Here is a 17,872-nt window from a genome sequence, read left to right on the forward strand (position 1 = left end):
TGTCTTAACATGTGAACATGATGTAATTTACAGTTTTTTTTAGATGCCCTTCAGCTTTTGGTAAATTCAGACCAATTTATGAGGCTTCTTGTGCCTTTATGCTGCAGAACAATCAGACGAACCAATCTTTAAATACTATTTTTTTTTATTACTTGTCCTCAATACATTGTTGGGTTTGGGGAACATATAACTAAATGTAACCAACTCGAAAAAAAATAAAATGTCTGCATCTCCAAACAATTATGTGACAAATTCATGTTAAGATCACCAACACATTAACTGCAGACCTGAACAAGAAGTGTATTTAATTTTAACTAAATTCAATGGCAGTGAGCGAAGGAGCCAAGCTGATTAATGCACAGGTGGTTTACTGTTTATATCGAGATGAAATACCCTCAAGACCCTTCACTTTCACTGCAACGGTAAACCACGGGTCAAACAGCAGGATCTAAATACTGTCAAGAGCAAAAACCTTCCTTCTGAATACGTTACACAACGCGGCCCATGTTGGCTTTGAAATCCTGGATGAATCTGGTGACTCTTTTCAAAACTGAACTGCATCGTAAGAAGCACTTGCACGCGACAAATACTGGCTGACCTTTGTGGCTCTCGTTCGTTACTTAAAAAGAAAGCTGCCGTGTTGGTTTCAACTGTGGCCCATGAAATAAAAACAAACACACAGCATCTTCTGCAAGAAAGATAGTGGTTTAAGATTTGGCATTAATACAGTCTCCAACTTTTCCATCCCTTTTGTATCTGCTTGACACTGGCTCTTAAAGACTGACAGGCTCACTACAAGGCTGAAACATTAAGGCACCTTACAATAAAAATTGTCGACTGAGTAAATTTTTTTAGCAGAAATATTTACAAAAAAGTCGTTTCAATTAGTGTCAAATATAAAAAAATGTTAAAACAATCACCACATTCATTTATATTCTGCAATTTTATAATATCCTCAGAGGTCACATTTTTTTAATCAGAAAAATGAGGTAAGATAAAACCAGTAAACAGTTAAATAATGCTCAATATAGCGTAACTGGAAATGAATTCTATCAAAAGCTAAACAGAACATTACAAAGTCATTACTACTATATATCCAACTATCTATTTCATAGAACTTTTAAAACAGAGACTTTCCACATGAGTGCTAACAAGTTACATGTACTTTGCATAGATGACTCAAATATTTAGTTGAATTTAATACCCAATGATGTGGCAGCTGTGATGCCGTTGTCCATGTGACACCATCCATTTTTTTCACGTGGGCTGCAAGTCAGCGCTATGTTACGATTAACATAACGAATACATGCAGTTGAATCCCTTGCCGAACAGATCTGTCATTTTACAACCAAAAATATGCCATATTTTCAAGATTAACCTAGTAAACCGTCGGCGGACACGGCAAATAATTTCTGGTGTTGACTGATCCACATCAACTTGTCATTAAGCAGGATATTCCCTGCAAGAGAACAGCATCCAGTTTGATGACTGATGAATGTAAGAACCACAGCCGTACAGTCGTTCACCAATGAGACAAGAATACACAGTTAGTGTTGTTTTTCTTTAAATTGTGCGCGCTTTAAAAACTACTCCTCATAGCATGCCCTTTCAGTAACAAATGCAGATATACAATGCACAAGCTGTAACATGGCCTTCATAGCAAGCTATGTAAACAAAAAATGAAGAACAAAAAGAAAAAAAGAAACAAACTAGTGTTGGCCTCCTAACGTCCTGCCTCGTATCCTGGGAAGAGCTCCTTAAGGATGGTCTGCAGCTGTTTATTGTAGGACATGCTGTAGCCTTTGCCGAGGTCATAGCGACAGTAGGGGCATTGGTACACGCTGGCCTTGAACGACCGCTGGAGGCAGGACTGAAATCAAAGCAAGAATTAACGCATCTGGTCTCTGATGCAGAAATCGGTAGGACAATCTCACGTGAAATTAGCAGCAGGAGGGCAGAATGACAGTTAATTTGTAGTAAAAAGGACGTGAATTCCAAACAAGCAGAGATGCACGTGAACGGAATATGAGACATAAAACAGAAGTCTTGGTGATTTTTAAAGTTCCAATTTTCAGATTTGTTTATTTCACTTCTGATGTAGTTGTTATGTTTGCATCTGCAGCATGATCCAGTGTTAATATCGACTTTCCCCCTCCAAAAAATCCTCTTAACTTGATCTCTTTTCAAACCAAACCCCCATTCCTGAACTGAAACAAACAAATTTCTCAAACCTTGCATATGTTGTGCTGACAAGGCATAGTGACTGGTTGATATGCCACCTCCTGGCAACAGATGCAAGTAAAGGCCTCCTCAACAGCACTCAAGAAGGTCTGCCGACATATCAGCCCAGTGGGAAAACTCAGAGCCAATTCCAAAATGACAATTTTGCCGAAATGCTTACATTTTAAATGCAATCGTAAACTCACCAGGAAGTGACCATATTTATCATGTTCTCTTTTAGAGACCCGTTTGCAATGACACATACTGTTTGTCTTCAAACAAAGTGTTTTCTATTCACTCAGTCACGTTAGTGTTGCCAAAAAATTACATCATAGAAATGGCGTTGTTTGAAAGACTCGTGTGAGTTTTTGTCTGACAGTTTAAACCAGTTTGTACATTTAAAAAACAAAACAAAAAACCCAGTTTTGTGAGATCATCATTTTGATTGACCTTTGCCCTTTTGCCGCTGAGTGACTTGACTGCTATTATTAGATGCAAAGCGACCTTTGCCAACTTTTACTGATGTGAACACTGTGTGAACGTTCCAAGACGCTTCCCAACATCTTGCATGTTTGGTTTTCCCCTACCTTGCCCGTCTTGATCTCCTGGGCAATCTCATCCCACACCTTCTTGTTGACCCCGTCCTCTTTGATCAGCTTCTTGATTTCCGGAGGTATCACCACCTTGGTCTTCTTGGGACTTGATGCGGGCATGTCATCCCCAGATTCTGCAATGGGAGAGGCAGAAAAGTGGAAAAGCCCATGCAAGATTTCTTAACTAAGAACCATGTAAGCTGAAGATCTTGGAGAACCTTGACAGATGATTAAATTCAGCTTCAGGTTCAAAACAAATCAAAGGCATCATCCCTGACTGGACCTGCTGCTTGAACCAAGGCTATATTCAGGGCATATTATGGTAAAGTCCAAATCTAAATAGAGACTCGTCTTTTTAACAACGAGCAATTAATTGTTCTTTTCTAATTAGAACACAAAGGTTTTCTTTAACTCGAACCATGCTTTATCCAACAAGGTTTCATACAATTAAAAATGCATCTAGTTGGTTGGGTTCAATTAATTTTAAAATAAACTTTTAATTAATGTTATGCAACCAAACGGACCTTCAAAACAAACACAATTTACACATACAAAACTAAGCCAGAATTCGACACTGATGTTTTGCTCACAGATCTTAGCAGGCTCACTGATAAGCTGCTAATTTTGAGACAAAAGCAGGCTTCTCACCGTCTCTTTTCCTCTTTCGGCCTTTGCCCTTGCTCTGTCGTTTCTTCTTGCCTCCGTCTTCCTCACTGTCCTCAGACTCTTTGCCCCCATTGGCTTCCTTCTCCTTGGCAGCCATGGCCTCCAGGTACCCCTCCGGATACTGCCAGGACAGAGACGGCCAAATGTCATGTGAGGACTCGTCACAGGCAAAGATGAATAGTGAAGGAATCGTGCAATATCCCACAGCATGCAATTTCATTTCTTCGCATGCAAAAAATGAGGGCATGAACTCTATTCAGAGCTGAAACCGACAATATATCCCCCAGCTTGCAAATTTCTCATGGACTTTGTCTTGGAATGGAACAAGATGGAGTTTGCTCCAGCTGTTGAAATAAGCAGGCGCTAGAGCTAACCCATCTCATCGCAGCCAAAATATCAGCACTGTCAATTTGCAAATAAAAAGAGCACATTTTTGACTTTGCGAATTTTGCCACAAATCCTGTGAAAACCAGCTTTTATGTGTGGGCTCCACGTTGTGACACTGTTAAAGAAGTGAATAATCTTGGGACTTCTCCTTCAACTGAAATCAGTAAACTCTATTGCTGGCTAGTGCATTTCAGAGGTCAGCATTCTTGGATATTTGTAAGTTGGAAAAGTTCCCACTTCAACTTTGGCAAACAGGTGTGAAACATTACATCTTCGTCAAACTTTCTGATGGCTGAAAGATCACTCACACACTATCCTCAACAGGTTACTGCGTGTGTGTATCAAACAGTGCTTAATCTCAGTAGCAAATGGAAATCTATTAACAATAAACACTACAGCAAATAGACGTTGGAGTCAATTTGGTAAAGTAGTTCTTTCCACCTATGCAGTCCAAGTTCAAATCCAGCTTGGTCCACATGTGGATTGGGTTTTCAGTCCCTACCCGAGTCTGTGGGTTTTCCCGAAACATTTATCCAGGGTTTTCTTCCCACCTCTCAAACTGAACATTTCTCCATTGTCTTCTTCACTCATTATCATCCTGTAATTGGCGCTAAATGCGTTGCTGGATGAACAAATATAAATAAGGACATCGTGAATGACTAAAAACCTTGATGCTTCAAAAACTTCTGACACTCGGGTAGATACCGTTTGACTTTGGAGTCAATAGGTTAACATAACTACTAATGAACTCATTCAGGTCACATGACCATACAGCCTCACCTCCATTTTGAGAGCGAGCTCCTTAATTCTCTTGATTCCTTCCTTGGACCACGGCATGGGCTGTGGGTCATCCCGACGCAGGAGGTATCTCCACACCAAGAAACCGCTTCTCCCCTTCTCTGGCCAGAACTTGACGACCTACGCAAGAGGTTTCCAAGATATCAGTCAAAAATGTTATCCATTGATTAATACAGTCAATATGGGCATTTCACAATAGTGCGCCACCAAGAGTTTGCAACGCGTTGGCCAATCACCATGCGCAAAATCGGTCGATCCAATGCATGTTTGGAAAGGGTTGACAGATTTTGCGCTCTGTGATTGGTCAACATGTTGCAAACTCTTGGAGGCACACTACTGTGAATTGCCCGTATTACTGCTTACCCTCAAGGATTTTAAAACAGGTACACTAGCTGTGACGCACAAAAATGCTGCAATCTGTTTCGATCACACTGTCATTATAAATACACTTTTTGTAGCTGTCCACAATATAACTTGTCTTTGTTCAAATGTATGAAAGCATTTTGCAATGGTGTGGACAATTTATAAGGATTACATTTTAGTTATTTTTTTCACAATGCTTTGTGCAACAGTTTTGTTTCACATGTTCTTGTGAGACCCGTGTGCTAAATTTGTGTTGATGTCCGTAAATTTAATGAGAAGATCTCACAAAAAATTTTTTTGCCGTCAGTCCATTTCTTAAGACTGCAACTCCCCATATCTTATCTTAAACAGAAAAACAGAGGTAAGACGCCAATCATCTTTAATGTTGATGTTGGTTCATTACTAAAACGTAAGGAAAACAACCTCCTAAATACTCGCATTTTAACAAATATCCCCAAATGCCTGAGGTAATATTATTCGAAACTTTACACTAAACCTCAGATCATGAATCAAATCATATTCTGCTAATGATCAAAATCATCTCGTCTAATCATATACAAGTAAACCCAAGGAAGTCACAGCCCCAACTGACCCATCTGATCACACCACCTACCTTATACAGGCCATCGTAGCGATTGCCTTCTTCTGGTGCGTACTTGGAGTGTTTGCGTCCTTTGGAGTTTCGGACGACCCTGACTGGCTTTCCTGCCCGCCAATCCTTGGCTTCGTTGCCATTCTTGGTATCCAACGTTGCATTACAGTTGCGAGCAAGAGCCCTAGATGAGATAACCAATTCAAACAAGCAGATTCAAACAAATGAATTTGATAATATTTTTGTACCGGTCACAATACCCAATTCATCCTGCAACTCCTCACTGCATTAAGCCAGATTAATATCCTCCTTTCTTTAAGAGCACGTAGTTGTGGGTAAGAGATTGGGCAAGATTCTTCAAAGCGGTGCGATTGGCTTAGAATCCCTTTCTTTTTGAGGGAGGGACCCCAGCTTCACGTTAACCGATTGCTTCACCTTCCAACACACTATCTGAGGCTGAACGTAACTGGACCAGGGAGGTATCCACAAGACAGGGAGGTATCCACAAGACAGGGAGGTATCCACAAGACAGGGAGGTATCCACAAGACAGGGAGGTATCCACAATTCTGTCGGACTCATCTTGTGGAGTATTCCTGTACCTACATGTAATTCAGCCTACTGTGAAAATGAAAACACGACGGAATGTGGATTTGACTTGCATGTTCATCTTGGTAAGCTTCTGATCCATAGACTGCTCTGCTGTGCGCTTGTTACCGGACAAATCTCGGCCGCCGCTACCAGTGTACAGAAACTCAAATCCTCTATCCTGTGTGTGGATCAAAGCAACATATAAAATTATACTGGTTTTTTCTTCACAAATGGTACACTTGGACTGGCATGTTCTACTTCCTTGGTCCCGGCTGCAGTTGACCCAACCTGTGACTGAGTCTGTTGGCGGACTTAAATGTTTGTCAATCTCAAATTCACCCCCATATCAAAAATTCAGCACAATCTATCCCTTGTTTTATTTTTCCTTTGAAGCATCCAGCTAGAACAATGGATAACCATTCTGTTGTTCCAATCAACAGGATTTGACCTCCAGTTACCTCGGTCTTCACCGGCACACAAAGACTTAGAACCAGTCTCACTGGGAAAATGAAGTGTTTACTAAACAAGTCTTCCGTTTGACACAGGAACGTTCTAACTTCCAAGACTTTCCCTCTAATGCATGGAAGCTACTTGTTCAGAAGGACCCATTTTATACAAAGGCTCAAGACTTGACCTGATTTGGTAAACTTTTGCAAAATGCTAAGTGAACACACCTCGTCATCCTCGTAACCGCCAGCCAACACGATGGAATAGGCTCCTTCGTCCTCTCTGCCGTGGATTCCTGCCACATGAGGGCGATGTACACCAGCCTCACTGACCTGTACACATAAACAAAACGATGCCTTTGTCGCTGGCTTCCATGAAACTCATTTGGCTTTCTACCACACGGTTTGAAGTGCAGGGGTCAACATGGGTACACATATTGTCATTAAAAAAAGTGATAGTGGGACATCATTAATCATTTTTCATGACAATGCCACAAAAAAAGGCTTGATGCTTTGAAACAGTCTAGAACTACAAAAGCTCTATAAAACATGAACAATTCAGTTATGTATGCACCAAAATGTCACAGATTGAACGCCACCTTCATGGAATGACCCACATATCACTCAGGCAGTAACCCAAAGATGCAATCTGATTTAAATCCCATAATGGGGTGCGTTCGTGCGGTTACTCCTGTCAACATGAATAGGATGCGTGCGCATTACTCTCGGGTGCAGGAGAATACTGCTTGGTCAGAGAGAGTATACTCTTGCTGACCCACGAGTCATACTCCAGCCGTTCGAGTGCTCAGGAGTATACTCGTTTTTGAGCCCCTATAAAATCAAAATGAAATGTATCTGTACTCACTTGTGATGCGCTTGATTGAAGATGTTTCAACTGAGGATTTTTATCTAGCAACATTTTGTATTGTCAAAAGGAGGCTTAAACATAACATTTTGGTTTTTACAGTGAAATTATTTCGTCACACTCGATACTTATGGTCTGGTAATGTGTCTGAATTTTTCGTACATTTCCCCATCTAACTTCAGACTGTACGAGGTGAGATGTCCAATCACTCAAAATAGTACCTTACCTGAACACGGAACTTCCAGGACTGGCCAACATGGATACCGGGAATCTCTCCAAAGTGATTGGGCGGAACTATCGTGCAGACCTTGGTGCGTCCCTGGCAGGCCATTCCCTAAATCAAATGAAACATCCCTCTGGACTATTCAAATATGCAGTATTCTTAAACTTGGGATGAAATTTTCCTTACAGCATTTTCCGGAATTAAAAGAAAAAATAGTCGCAAAGGCAAACAGGTTGAAGACCCTTTTGTTCATAATAGCTGACGTCTAGGTTGGGGCCGGGCAAATGTAACGCGAGTCACGATCCGCAAAGACGGGGAATGATAGCAAGTTTAATAAGTTTCCTCGTATTTAAAGAGACCGAGGGTGATGTATTCCTCAGGATTATGGGAGCAGGTGTGAATGTATTAGACACTAACTTTTCAACTGTCTGAAGAGGTTACATTTGCCAGTATTCAAAAATATAAACAAGGTGTAAGAATTGTAACCATGAAAGGCATGTGAGGGGTATTAAAGTTATATTTACCTTGGTTTGACAAAATGGTTAATTGGCTGATAAAAACAAGTGGATTAATTTACAAATGCATATATTATCAATAGCTCTATTCTCATGACGTTTAGCAAAGCTCAGTTCAAAGCATCCAGTTAGCCGACTTTAGATAGAACCATTCAATATCACAAAAGAGACCACCTACATGAGGCTACCGACAAACCTCTGATTCGGTAACCCTCCATCTTCAAACCTTCAAAGTCTTACAAATATCCAACTTTGACTGGCTGGTTCTGCTCACCTTTCCCCAGTCTCGTTTGCAATCATTCACTGCCGACGCCATCTTGGCCTTCTTCTTGCTGTGCTTCAGCTTCTCGCCAGCCATTACGACTTGAGATGCGTCATTCTTGCACAGTGGGCAATACCTGCAAAGTACACACGGGTAATCCGCCAACATCTGCAGCATGCATCGCATGTTGATAGCATTTTTCCACATTTCACCTGGCTGGCAATAGGGACGATTCACATTACAGTGCGCCACCAAGAGGTTGAAAAGGAGATGCCATTTTTCAAGTTTAAGGTCATCCAAAGCATGGCTGCCTCCCCATGACTTGCATTCAAGTGTATGCCAGTAGACAACTTGGGGAAATTTTGTGCAATTAAAAAGAAGAAAGGATTCTTTAAATTCCCTAACAAACACTGGGAATAACTCAAGTTCACCATGTGCAAGCAAAAAAAAATTGGCCTTTCCGTAGCAACCTCTTGGTGGCTCACTCTACTGTGCATCGTCCACATTAACCTTGACTCTGTTAGGTATACAGTGGAATGTCGCTATAGGGAACACTGCTATGACGAACATTTTGTGCTGATCCCATCGTGTTTGTTGTAGCGAGATTCCACTGCACCAGACTAAGCACCTGAGGGCAATGTCCGGCCAAATGGTTCTATGAAAAAAAAAAACCAAAGCAAAAATAACAGCAAAAACTTACCATTCTTCAACATCGGGTATTTCTGTCAATGGCGGATCCAGGCACCCCAGATGGTACGCCATGTCACACTCATCACACATGAGCTGTCTGTCTGGGTCGTCCTTACCGCCGCACACGTGGCAGGCACAGTGTTTGCATTTGCGCCGTGGGTTGTCTTTGCAGTAGGCACATTCTGCCTTGTTTGACCCTGTAGCAGAACATCGGAATGAGAAATTGCCGGAGAAGACACCGAACTTGAAAAAGTGATTTGTGAAAAAGGTTTGACGTATTAAAAAAGAATTTTAAGCTCCACAAAGTATTCATTGCGCCATGCCACGGCCACCGCTTGTTTCCACAAAATATATCAAAGAATTCCATGCCATTCGTCCTACTTTTCATGGGTGAGTTTTCTCCGTTGAGTAATGCCGGATCACAGGTCACCTCTCCAGGTTTCTCAATCTTGAAGATTTCATCCGTTAATCGGATGCGGCAGTCCTTCAGTACATCGGCCTCTATCCCCAGTCTGACATTACCGATCAGCTCTTTGTACGTTCTCGTCGTTTTCTGCCATGAGATAAATAAATTGACCGTAGCAACCATTTTTGCTTATTTAACCGGGGTAAAGCCCTATCAGTTATGTGATATTCTCCTTGGGGGCCTTCGGTGAGCAGACGATAAAGAAGTTTCAAATCTATTGAGACTTTGGAGGAAAACTCAGGACAAGTGTTCCAAGAAAACTCAAAGAATCAAGTGGAGGCTGAAAACCCAATCCATTTGTTGGCCTCGAAGGGATTGGAACCTGGAACGCAGAGGTGGGGGTGAGCAAAGTACCAACTCCCCCTTACTCCCCTAGTGTGTGTCCTGATCCACAACAAAGTTGTTGAAAGTCAGATTACTGGTAAATACTGCTACTTAAATGTTCACAGATGCAATTTTTTTTTTTTTTACCTTGCTAGTGACCTCAACGTCATACCAGAATCCTCTCTCCTTTGGTTCATCAGGATTGTAGTTGACCATGACGACATCCTGAATTCTGACGTCGTCAAAGCTGATCATGGTGCGGGCACGGGGCCGGAGGTACTTACTGGGCAATTCCAACACCCCTTGGTCCTCGTACCTGGGGGGCGTGACCACAGAGACAACATTCTACAAACATCATTCACACTAACGTCCAGGTTAGTAGTGCTGGGCATTTACATGTATGAAGTACGTACTTTCCGGCTCATTGATAACGACAACTGCGGGCAGGGCAACGTAAATGCACTGGTTCCTGCATGTACGGTGTAGGATGCATACCATCAGTTTTCATCTGAATGTGCAAACAAGGGTAGTGCTATTCAACTGTCCAACTAACCATTTGGTCACTTTTGATGGGGGTAAGCATGCTCACACGTTTAAAAAATATTTGCAGATAATCATGCCCTCATGGAAAACTGAGTCAAGTACACCCTGGCATATCAAGTCCCTGTGTAGCATCTGTCTAACATAAATCAAGATTCATGAAAGTGGGGAAGAGTTCTCTGAACTTTACTCTTGCTTACGGATGCAAAATTCAATTCCCTTCTTGTGTCTTGGTTCAGCCAAAATTATTGAGGTGTGCTAAGAAAGAAAATGGCTTTGCAGTCAATGCTACAACAGACTCAATGCATGAAGGTTTTCTGTTTCTGTCTTTTTTGTTTTTACTAAATAATTACCATTGTAATCTGCTTAAATTTGTAGAAGTTTAACAGACACATTTGCAATTTAGGCTCTCTGGAAAATGAAAAAACAAAGTTTTCTGGGCCATCTGCACTGAAACATCAACATTTGAGCGCTTCTTTCGCCAGAATGCATTAGAACAACTGTGGGCAAGTTTGATGGAGAACCATAGTTTACCAAAGTTTGACTGTCTCTGATCGAATGCATGTTGGCCGACAGTGTTTGGACTAGTCTAGTGAACTATTTACGACCAGCCCATCGAGGTTGCCGTAAACCATTTTTAATAGCACAGTGCAGAGAGGACCAGTTATAAGAAAAATGCCGGAAAAACAGTACATGTATGTCACTTGTAAACGACCATGTTTACTTTTAGTTTTGCTATTTTGCCCAACCTGCGGCCGCTTTTTCTCGCCTTCTGCCTAATGACCTGACAACAGTTGACTAGGGTCGTTCGCACTTTAACTTCATTGCACATGCGCTAGGTACGTCATGAACCGATCACCAGTTAACTAGTGGTCCTTGATTGAACTTGTCCCAAATTGTTAGAGATTGAGATGTACTTGGAAAATGAATTTACCCTTCAAATTTGACGTGGTAAATGAATCCGTCGCAACCTGTCTCAGTTGAAGTCTGCTCTTTAGCCACTGCTTTACTTTCACCTTGCTGCAATGCACTGTCCTTTGAGGCTGGAGTTGAAGGATCTGTGTGTCGGCCATCGCTATTGGAGTCTTGCGCATCCATGGCAACACTGTTTCTACTTCCATTTCCGTTCACCAGTTCTCCAGTTTCACTCTCCTGAAAACTCTGCAACCTCCCGTCAGCATCCTTGGCGGTTTTCTCAGCATCGCTGTTTGTGGCGGAGATATCCCTGATGTTGTGATTAGCATCCACCGCTATGTCCTTAGCAACGCCTTCTCCACAGCTCACACTGTTCAATTGTCCCTCGTCGGTCGACGAAGCTGGGGTGATCTTGATGATATCAGCCTCAAACCAAGCTCCAATACTGAGGTCCAAAGCGTCAATCAAATCTCCAACCTTGAGAAATTAAAGTTCAAAATTGTCAGTATTGATAGTTATTTTGCTCACTTCCTCCCTGTTTCAAAATAAAAGGGTGAGTCTCTCTGGTTTCAATTCAAAAGGAGCAGCCGAATAACTTTTCACAGGATGCTAATATGATGCTGAAGGTATTCACATGGTGTCCCCTACGTGACGTTAATGCGATTAAGAAGCAAGCCTGTCAGGAAATTTCGGAAAGAATTCCATATATACCTGATAGGTGCTTCCAAACTGGCGAGTGCTGGTGGAAGGTTTGTCCTCAATTTCATTGACTGCGTCGCTGGAGTTGCTCCCAGATGTCGAGTGCTCTGAGTCACTGTTCTCCGACACAAAGCCACTGTCTGGTTTGCTGTGGCTAGCCGCCTCATAGTCCGATGTGGTGGCCGGCAAAGCCACAGGCTGTGCTTTAATCATGATCTGAATGATGTCATTCAGGCCAACGCTGTAATCGAAAAGCGTCTGTCCATCTTCCAACTGATAAACGAACGACAATAAATTTGTACAAGTAAGGAAGATGCCAGTGTAGATCTGGTAGTTGTGTCGATAGCCACAATTGGCCAATCTGCGCAATTATGTCAATTGCTGCACTGTCAATTAATCTTGCATTACGATTTCTTCTTAATTAGGTCTCCAGATGTAATCATCAGTGATCAACTGTTTTTAATGTGTGGTTGTGGAAAAAACAAAAATCCACTGAAAAGGGAAGGCAATGTCTGAAATTTCCGACATTATAGACCGATCAAGCAATGTGATGGACCTACAGTGCAAAGTGACTGATCACATCCAAATCGTATCTACAAATGGGCAAGTCCATCCTCTATGATGAGTGCGACTTAAACTTTTGCAGTTACTGAAACCTGAGGAAATCAATCTTTCAGTTTAGCATCTTGAACTAAAGAAACTGATGGTCTCCCTTCCCTGTCACTGAAAAATTAGTACAAATTGGTGAAGTTCAATGAAGGTTAGAAAAACAAGCCAGGAAAAGAGGCTATACACTGAAACCAGACCTATCATGCCTACATGTGTTTAAAGGTAGAAATGCTTTTTTGAGTTCAGGCTTAGTTTTAAAAATCTGTGCAACTCCAAACACTGCAAGACAGACATGACAGTTGTATGCAACAAAATGAGTGATTTGAAATATTTCCTTTTCGTTTCTATTGTTGACGACGACTGGAGAAGCAGAGCGGAACACAAACTTCATCTAAGGTCTCAATTCTAAAACACTTGACATTACAATGACAATGTGTATATTAAAGGTAAATAACCTGTCATGCCTGACACCTGTTACACCCCAACTACTGTCTAGCATCAGTCCCAACTACAGTTGGGATGGTCCCAATCACAGTACTACAGCGGAATGTCACTTTGCCGAACACTGCTATACCAAACATTCGGCTGTACCGAACATCATCCTTGGCTCCAAATATTTTGTGCACAAAACCTAAAGAATATTATGCAGTTGCAAATCAACCGAGATTCGCCACAGCATGCATCAGAGATCGATCCTGAGTGGTAGCTTCACGACTTTTGGATAAACTAAAATATCAATTTTGTCACTCAAGATTTAATAAAAAACAAAAAGAATTAACAGATACATTTCTAGAAACCTCAAACGTGAATGCAATGGCAAAACATCACGAAAACAGCGAATCATAGTATCACAAGACCGTACTTCAGTTAGACAAGAGAGGGCGCTATTCAACATGGCAACGAAACGTTCAGCAGTTAATTTCGCACTATACTGAACGACTGCTGTACCGTACATTTAGTGTGGACCCCATCGTGTTCATTATAGCGGCATTCCACTGGACATGTATACTTGAGCAAACCTAACTACAGCACAGGCAAGTTCAATCAAGGACCACTAGTTAACTGGTGGTTGGTTCATGACGTACCTAGCGCATGTGCAGTAAAGTTGAGGTGTGAATGAATGACTCTAGTCAACCCCTGTCAGGTCAATAGGCCAAAGGGGAGAAAAGGTGGCCGCAGCAAGGGCAAAATAGCAAAAATGAATGTGAAAATGTATACTAGCAACATACTGTTTTTCTGGCATTTTTCTTATATTTCCTCTCTGCACTGTGCTGTTAAAAAAGGTCTATGGCAACTAGCGATGCTATCAACCTCGATTCGCTGGTCGCAAATAGTTGACTAAACTAGTCCAACTATCGTCCACTAGCGTGCATGCGATCAGAGTTAGTCAAATTGTGGTTATATAGTCCTTGATTGAACTTGACCAAAGAGTGCCATTACCTCACTCACCTGAGTACGATATTGCGGGGCCCTGATAGTTCCCACCATGCCTTGTGCGCGTGCACGATCTTAACCCCCGTTTTTATGAAATTAAATATCCCACTATTTTGGAGATATAAATTAGGACTGTAGTCGATGTGTAGCTTTTGAAATACATGTGTGATTCACTTTACGTTTGTGTTTATTCATCCTGAATCACCAGTCGGCGTCAGTTTTATATTTTACACGACCACTCAGGGTTGTTGAAGGAATGGACACGCAGCCCATGGAGTCAAGGTTGAGAATGCCAGGATACGTCATGTACGTGTGTGCATGCCATACTCATGTGCCAAACATTATTTCTTTCATACATGTCGTATCAACAACTTGTGCTTGTAGAAACCTGGAGAAGGATGACATGGTTCCGAAATTTTTGAAAAAAATTGCATGTGCAATTACGCACTTTCAAAATTTGCGCTGAACAGCACACAGACTTTGACAGATATCCCAAACTTTTACATGTTTAACTACGCATAAATATTCTTGTAAATTCCCAGGGTCCTAATCTACTGCCTTGAGCCATTCCATGGCCTTGAAATGCTTGAATTTGAAAGATTACCTGCTTTCCTCGATAAAATAAACGCTGTCGTTCACACGGGGCGTCAAAAGGAGCCACAAGTTTGGGTCTCAAGTCCTCGATTTTCGTCAATTTCGACAAACCATCCACGCGGATGGACTTTTTACCATCAAATGATCGAACCTGTATCCACATGTTTGCAACTCAGAATGCTCTTAGTCGCGATGAATGTACTAATTTTCAGTCGTCCTAGTGAAAATTCGGAATATAGATATAGGAGTAGGAACCTTTTCGACCAGAATAGTGTACCGAACTTCACTGCGTTCTGCGTGTGATGAGTTCGCGTGCACTCGCCACACTACTGCTTGTTTTTGTACGTATCAATGACACATGTGAGTGGTGGCGGGAAACCCAGATGACCCCAGGTCAAGTATTTAAAGTTCATCATGGAGTGTTTACTAGCCTTCGTTCAATGTGCTTCGTGAAAACGTGCTTTCCAAAAAATCGCGTGCAGCCAAGGCGTGCAGAACATACCGATTTCCGTTACGACACAGAATGAAAAGTAAAAAAGTGGGAACATGTTTTTGGTGAAACGGAATGCATTTATTAAAAACAGAACAAAATGCTTTTAATATACATGTCTTTTCTCAAGTAGGCCCTAGTTCTGGATAAATTCCTTTCAAATAAATTACTGCAACCAGATTAAGCGAAATATGAAACACAAAAGAACAGACAAGTGGTAACCATAGAGCTGTACGTATCACCGCAACGAAAACGGCTCAGCTATATCGCGCGCGATTTTACATGTTTTAATTCACATACGAGGCAGGAAAAATAGGAAGGCATAAGCGGTGCGGTAAACAACAGTGTTCGATATTTATATCGCGCGTAATTCCCTTACCTTAGAGAGAGGCGAAGTTGTGAAGGGTACATACTCTAAATCACTTGATTCCTGCGCACAATTTGATGTAAGATCGATCCTACAATAACAGGTGGAATACTCAGGACGCATTGTACAACATTTGCGATAAATCCAACTGAGGGGCTAAGTTGCGGCTTAACTTTGAGAATTTCGTTCACAAAGCCGCCCAAGCCGTGGTCCGGTTTTACACTGACGACGCCCGGGGGGGGGTTAAAGGGTGGGAAAAAACTACAAGTTTGTAATGAAATCTTGTAATGAAATACGAAAAAGTTTCCTAGCGGTCCTGTTCTCGAAATTTCAGTGAAAACACTGTGGCCAGATTTTTCGCCGATACTCTGCTGTTTTCTAAGAGCGCGTATTTTAGTGTACTACAACCGAAGCGGCGATATGACTGGAGAGAAGGCTATACGTGTCAAGTGCAAAGTCATGCCATCTGACCGTGACTCCACTCGACGGTCCGGTCCCCCAGACCATGGATGAAGGAGACTGTCCACCGCAACCCTTGGCATTGAATCGAATATGCGAAGGGCAGATACATACATAATTTTGGTCGAACGCTCATCGAATTCGGAAAAATCTTATCACCGGACCTTTTTTCATGTGAAACCATGCAAACCGCAGGCCAGTTTCGTACGCGTACGCATGCATTAGGATGACAAGTAACCCACAATGCTTTGTGCATCCATATTTGTGACGTATTTCCTTCAGAAATATTTGTGAAGTGCGTCATCTTTCCCAGCGTCCTGTATTACCTTGGGTGTTTTGGGGCAGTCGTAACCATGAATTGCATGGTTCTTTGGTAATTCGTTTTCTTTCGGACAGTCTAATTGGGTTAGAATTAACTACCCGCGATGGTGTAGTAATCCAGCCCACAAAGCAATTAACAAAAGAGAATTAATCGAATCATTATCTTGGTATAATTTTGACTGTTGAAAAACATAATGTTTGGCGCGATCATACTAGTGTGACGTTTTCCTTCACGAGACTAGTGAAAGGAATTGTCCTAGCTTCCCAGCGCCCTGTAGTTACGTAACTATTGGCGAACGGGGGAGATCAGTGGGAACAAAGCTACAGCGCTGACTCCTGCTGGGCGCAGGCTATGTTTGTGCACAAACCTATGGAGAATTTGAAATTTTGTACGGCTTTTGTACAGCTTTGCACATCTGCGTCTGTATTCTAAAAAAATACAACGAACCAAGCAGATACGCAAACAACCCGAAGGCACTATCAGTAAACGAGTGTTTCATTCACAAATATCAGAATTTTTTTCTATTCTTCTGATATCTGTGGTTTCAATTTGCTCTCCGCCAAAAACGCGTGCACGCGCGTATGCGCTGCCATGAACTCTGCCGTGACATTTTCAGATTTACGGTAGGCCTAGTACCCGATGCGCGCAAAGCTGCTGCTCCAGAACCGTCAACCCACTTAACACTGACTGAATTAAGGGAAGGACTTTTTAATTTAGCTGAAAATATTCATCAAAAGACAGCCATCGAAAGACATGCATACAAAATCGGACGACCTTGCTCGAATGTTAGGGAAACATTCGTTTAAAAATAATCAGCTATGGATGTACCATTGGGTGCTTTCGATTAGCTTCCCTGAACACACCAGTGTTCGAGGGATGCCTCAAAAAGAGGCTTATCGAACGCTGCAGTGTATTTTCAAAGGCATTCTGGCAAAAAGGTCAAGTCCCCACCACGTTCCATCATGTACGTCCATGCTCGAACAGTCCATCCGTGACGTCATTACACTCGGGCAGCCTCCAGAGACCCGCTCGCCAGCTGGGGTAGTGATGGCTGACACCAGGGCAGGCACGAGAATCACGTGATGGCTAAACGAACGCTCTCGTGTAAGTTTGACTTACACATGTAAGCTAATCGAACGCACCCATTGCTCTGTGCGCTGACGTTCGCGTATGTTGTACTTGCGTGTTGCATTCAGAATACATTATTCGAAATCCATTCTATTTGATTTCGAATGTTCTACAAACTCGCACAAAATATGGATTCAAAATGTTTGTGCAAATGGCCCTGCGCGGATGAGACGATAGTGCTCTAGTTTGAATGGTATGGATCATGGAATCAACATAGAGGCCAGTTCCATCGAACGGCGTCGTCGTCGCGTCACCGTTTTCAGTTTGCGAACCTTGCGCGTGTAACTTATGACGCTAAGGCCCGTTACGAGGCCGG

The 17,872-nt window shown here is 42.1% G+C and overlaps 1 protein-coding gene across 2 annotated transcripts; it reads right to left on the reverse strand.

Annotated features, from left to right (window-relative positions):
- Positions 1-127: 127 nt before the first annotated feature.
- Positions 128-15,785, reverse strand: uhrf1 (ubiquitin like with PHD and ring finger domains 1). Of its 2 annotated transcripts, none has more exons than XM_087144106.1 (16): positions 15,660-15,785; positions 12,166-12,426; positions 11,474-11,931; positions 10,147-10,315; positions 9,591-9,762; positions 9,220-9,406; positions 8,532-8,655; positions 7,746-7,853; positions 6,883-6,987; positions 6,280-6,386; positions 5,641-5,803; positions 4,647-4,784; positions 3,462-3,600; positions 2,808-2,947; positions 2,232-2,330; positions 128-1,870 (listed from the first exon to the last, which is right to left on the reverse strand). In XM_087144106.1, exons 1-16 carry the CDS (start codon positions 15,768-15,770, stop codon positions 1,724-1,726), a joined length of 2,628 nt encoding a protein of 875 aa, XP_087000232.1. In that variant the 5' UTR covers positions 15,771-15,785; the 3' UTR covers positions 128-1,723. The 2 variants fall into 2 exon arrangements, with proteins under 2 accessions (XP_087000232.1, XP_022087295.2); XM_022231603.2 differs by lacking the exon at positions 15,660-15,785 and adding an exon at positions 14,801-15,144.
- Between the last annotated feature and the right edge of the window lie 2,087 nt (positions 15,786-17,872).

Source organism: Acanthaster planci, linkage group LG12, assembly GCF_054643075.1.
Source record: "Acanthaster planci isolate LZ-2023a linkage group LG12, COTS_SCS, whole genome shotgun sequence".
In the NCBI taxonomy this organism is placed as follows: domain Eukaryota; kingdom Metazoa; phylum Echinodermata; class Asteroidea; order Valvatida; family Acanthasteridae; genus Acanthaster; species Acanthaster planci.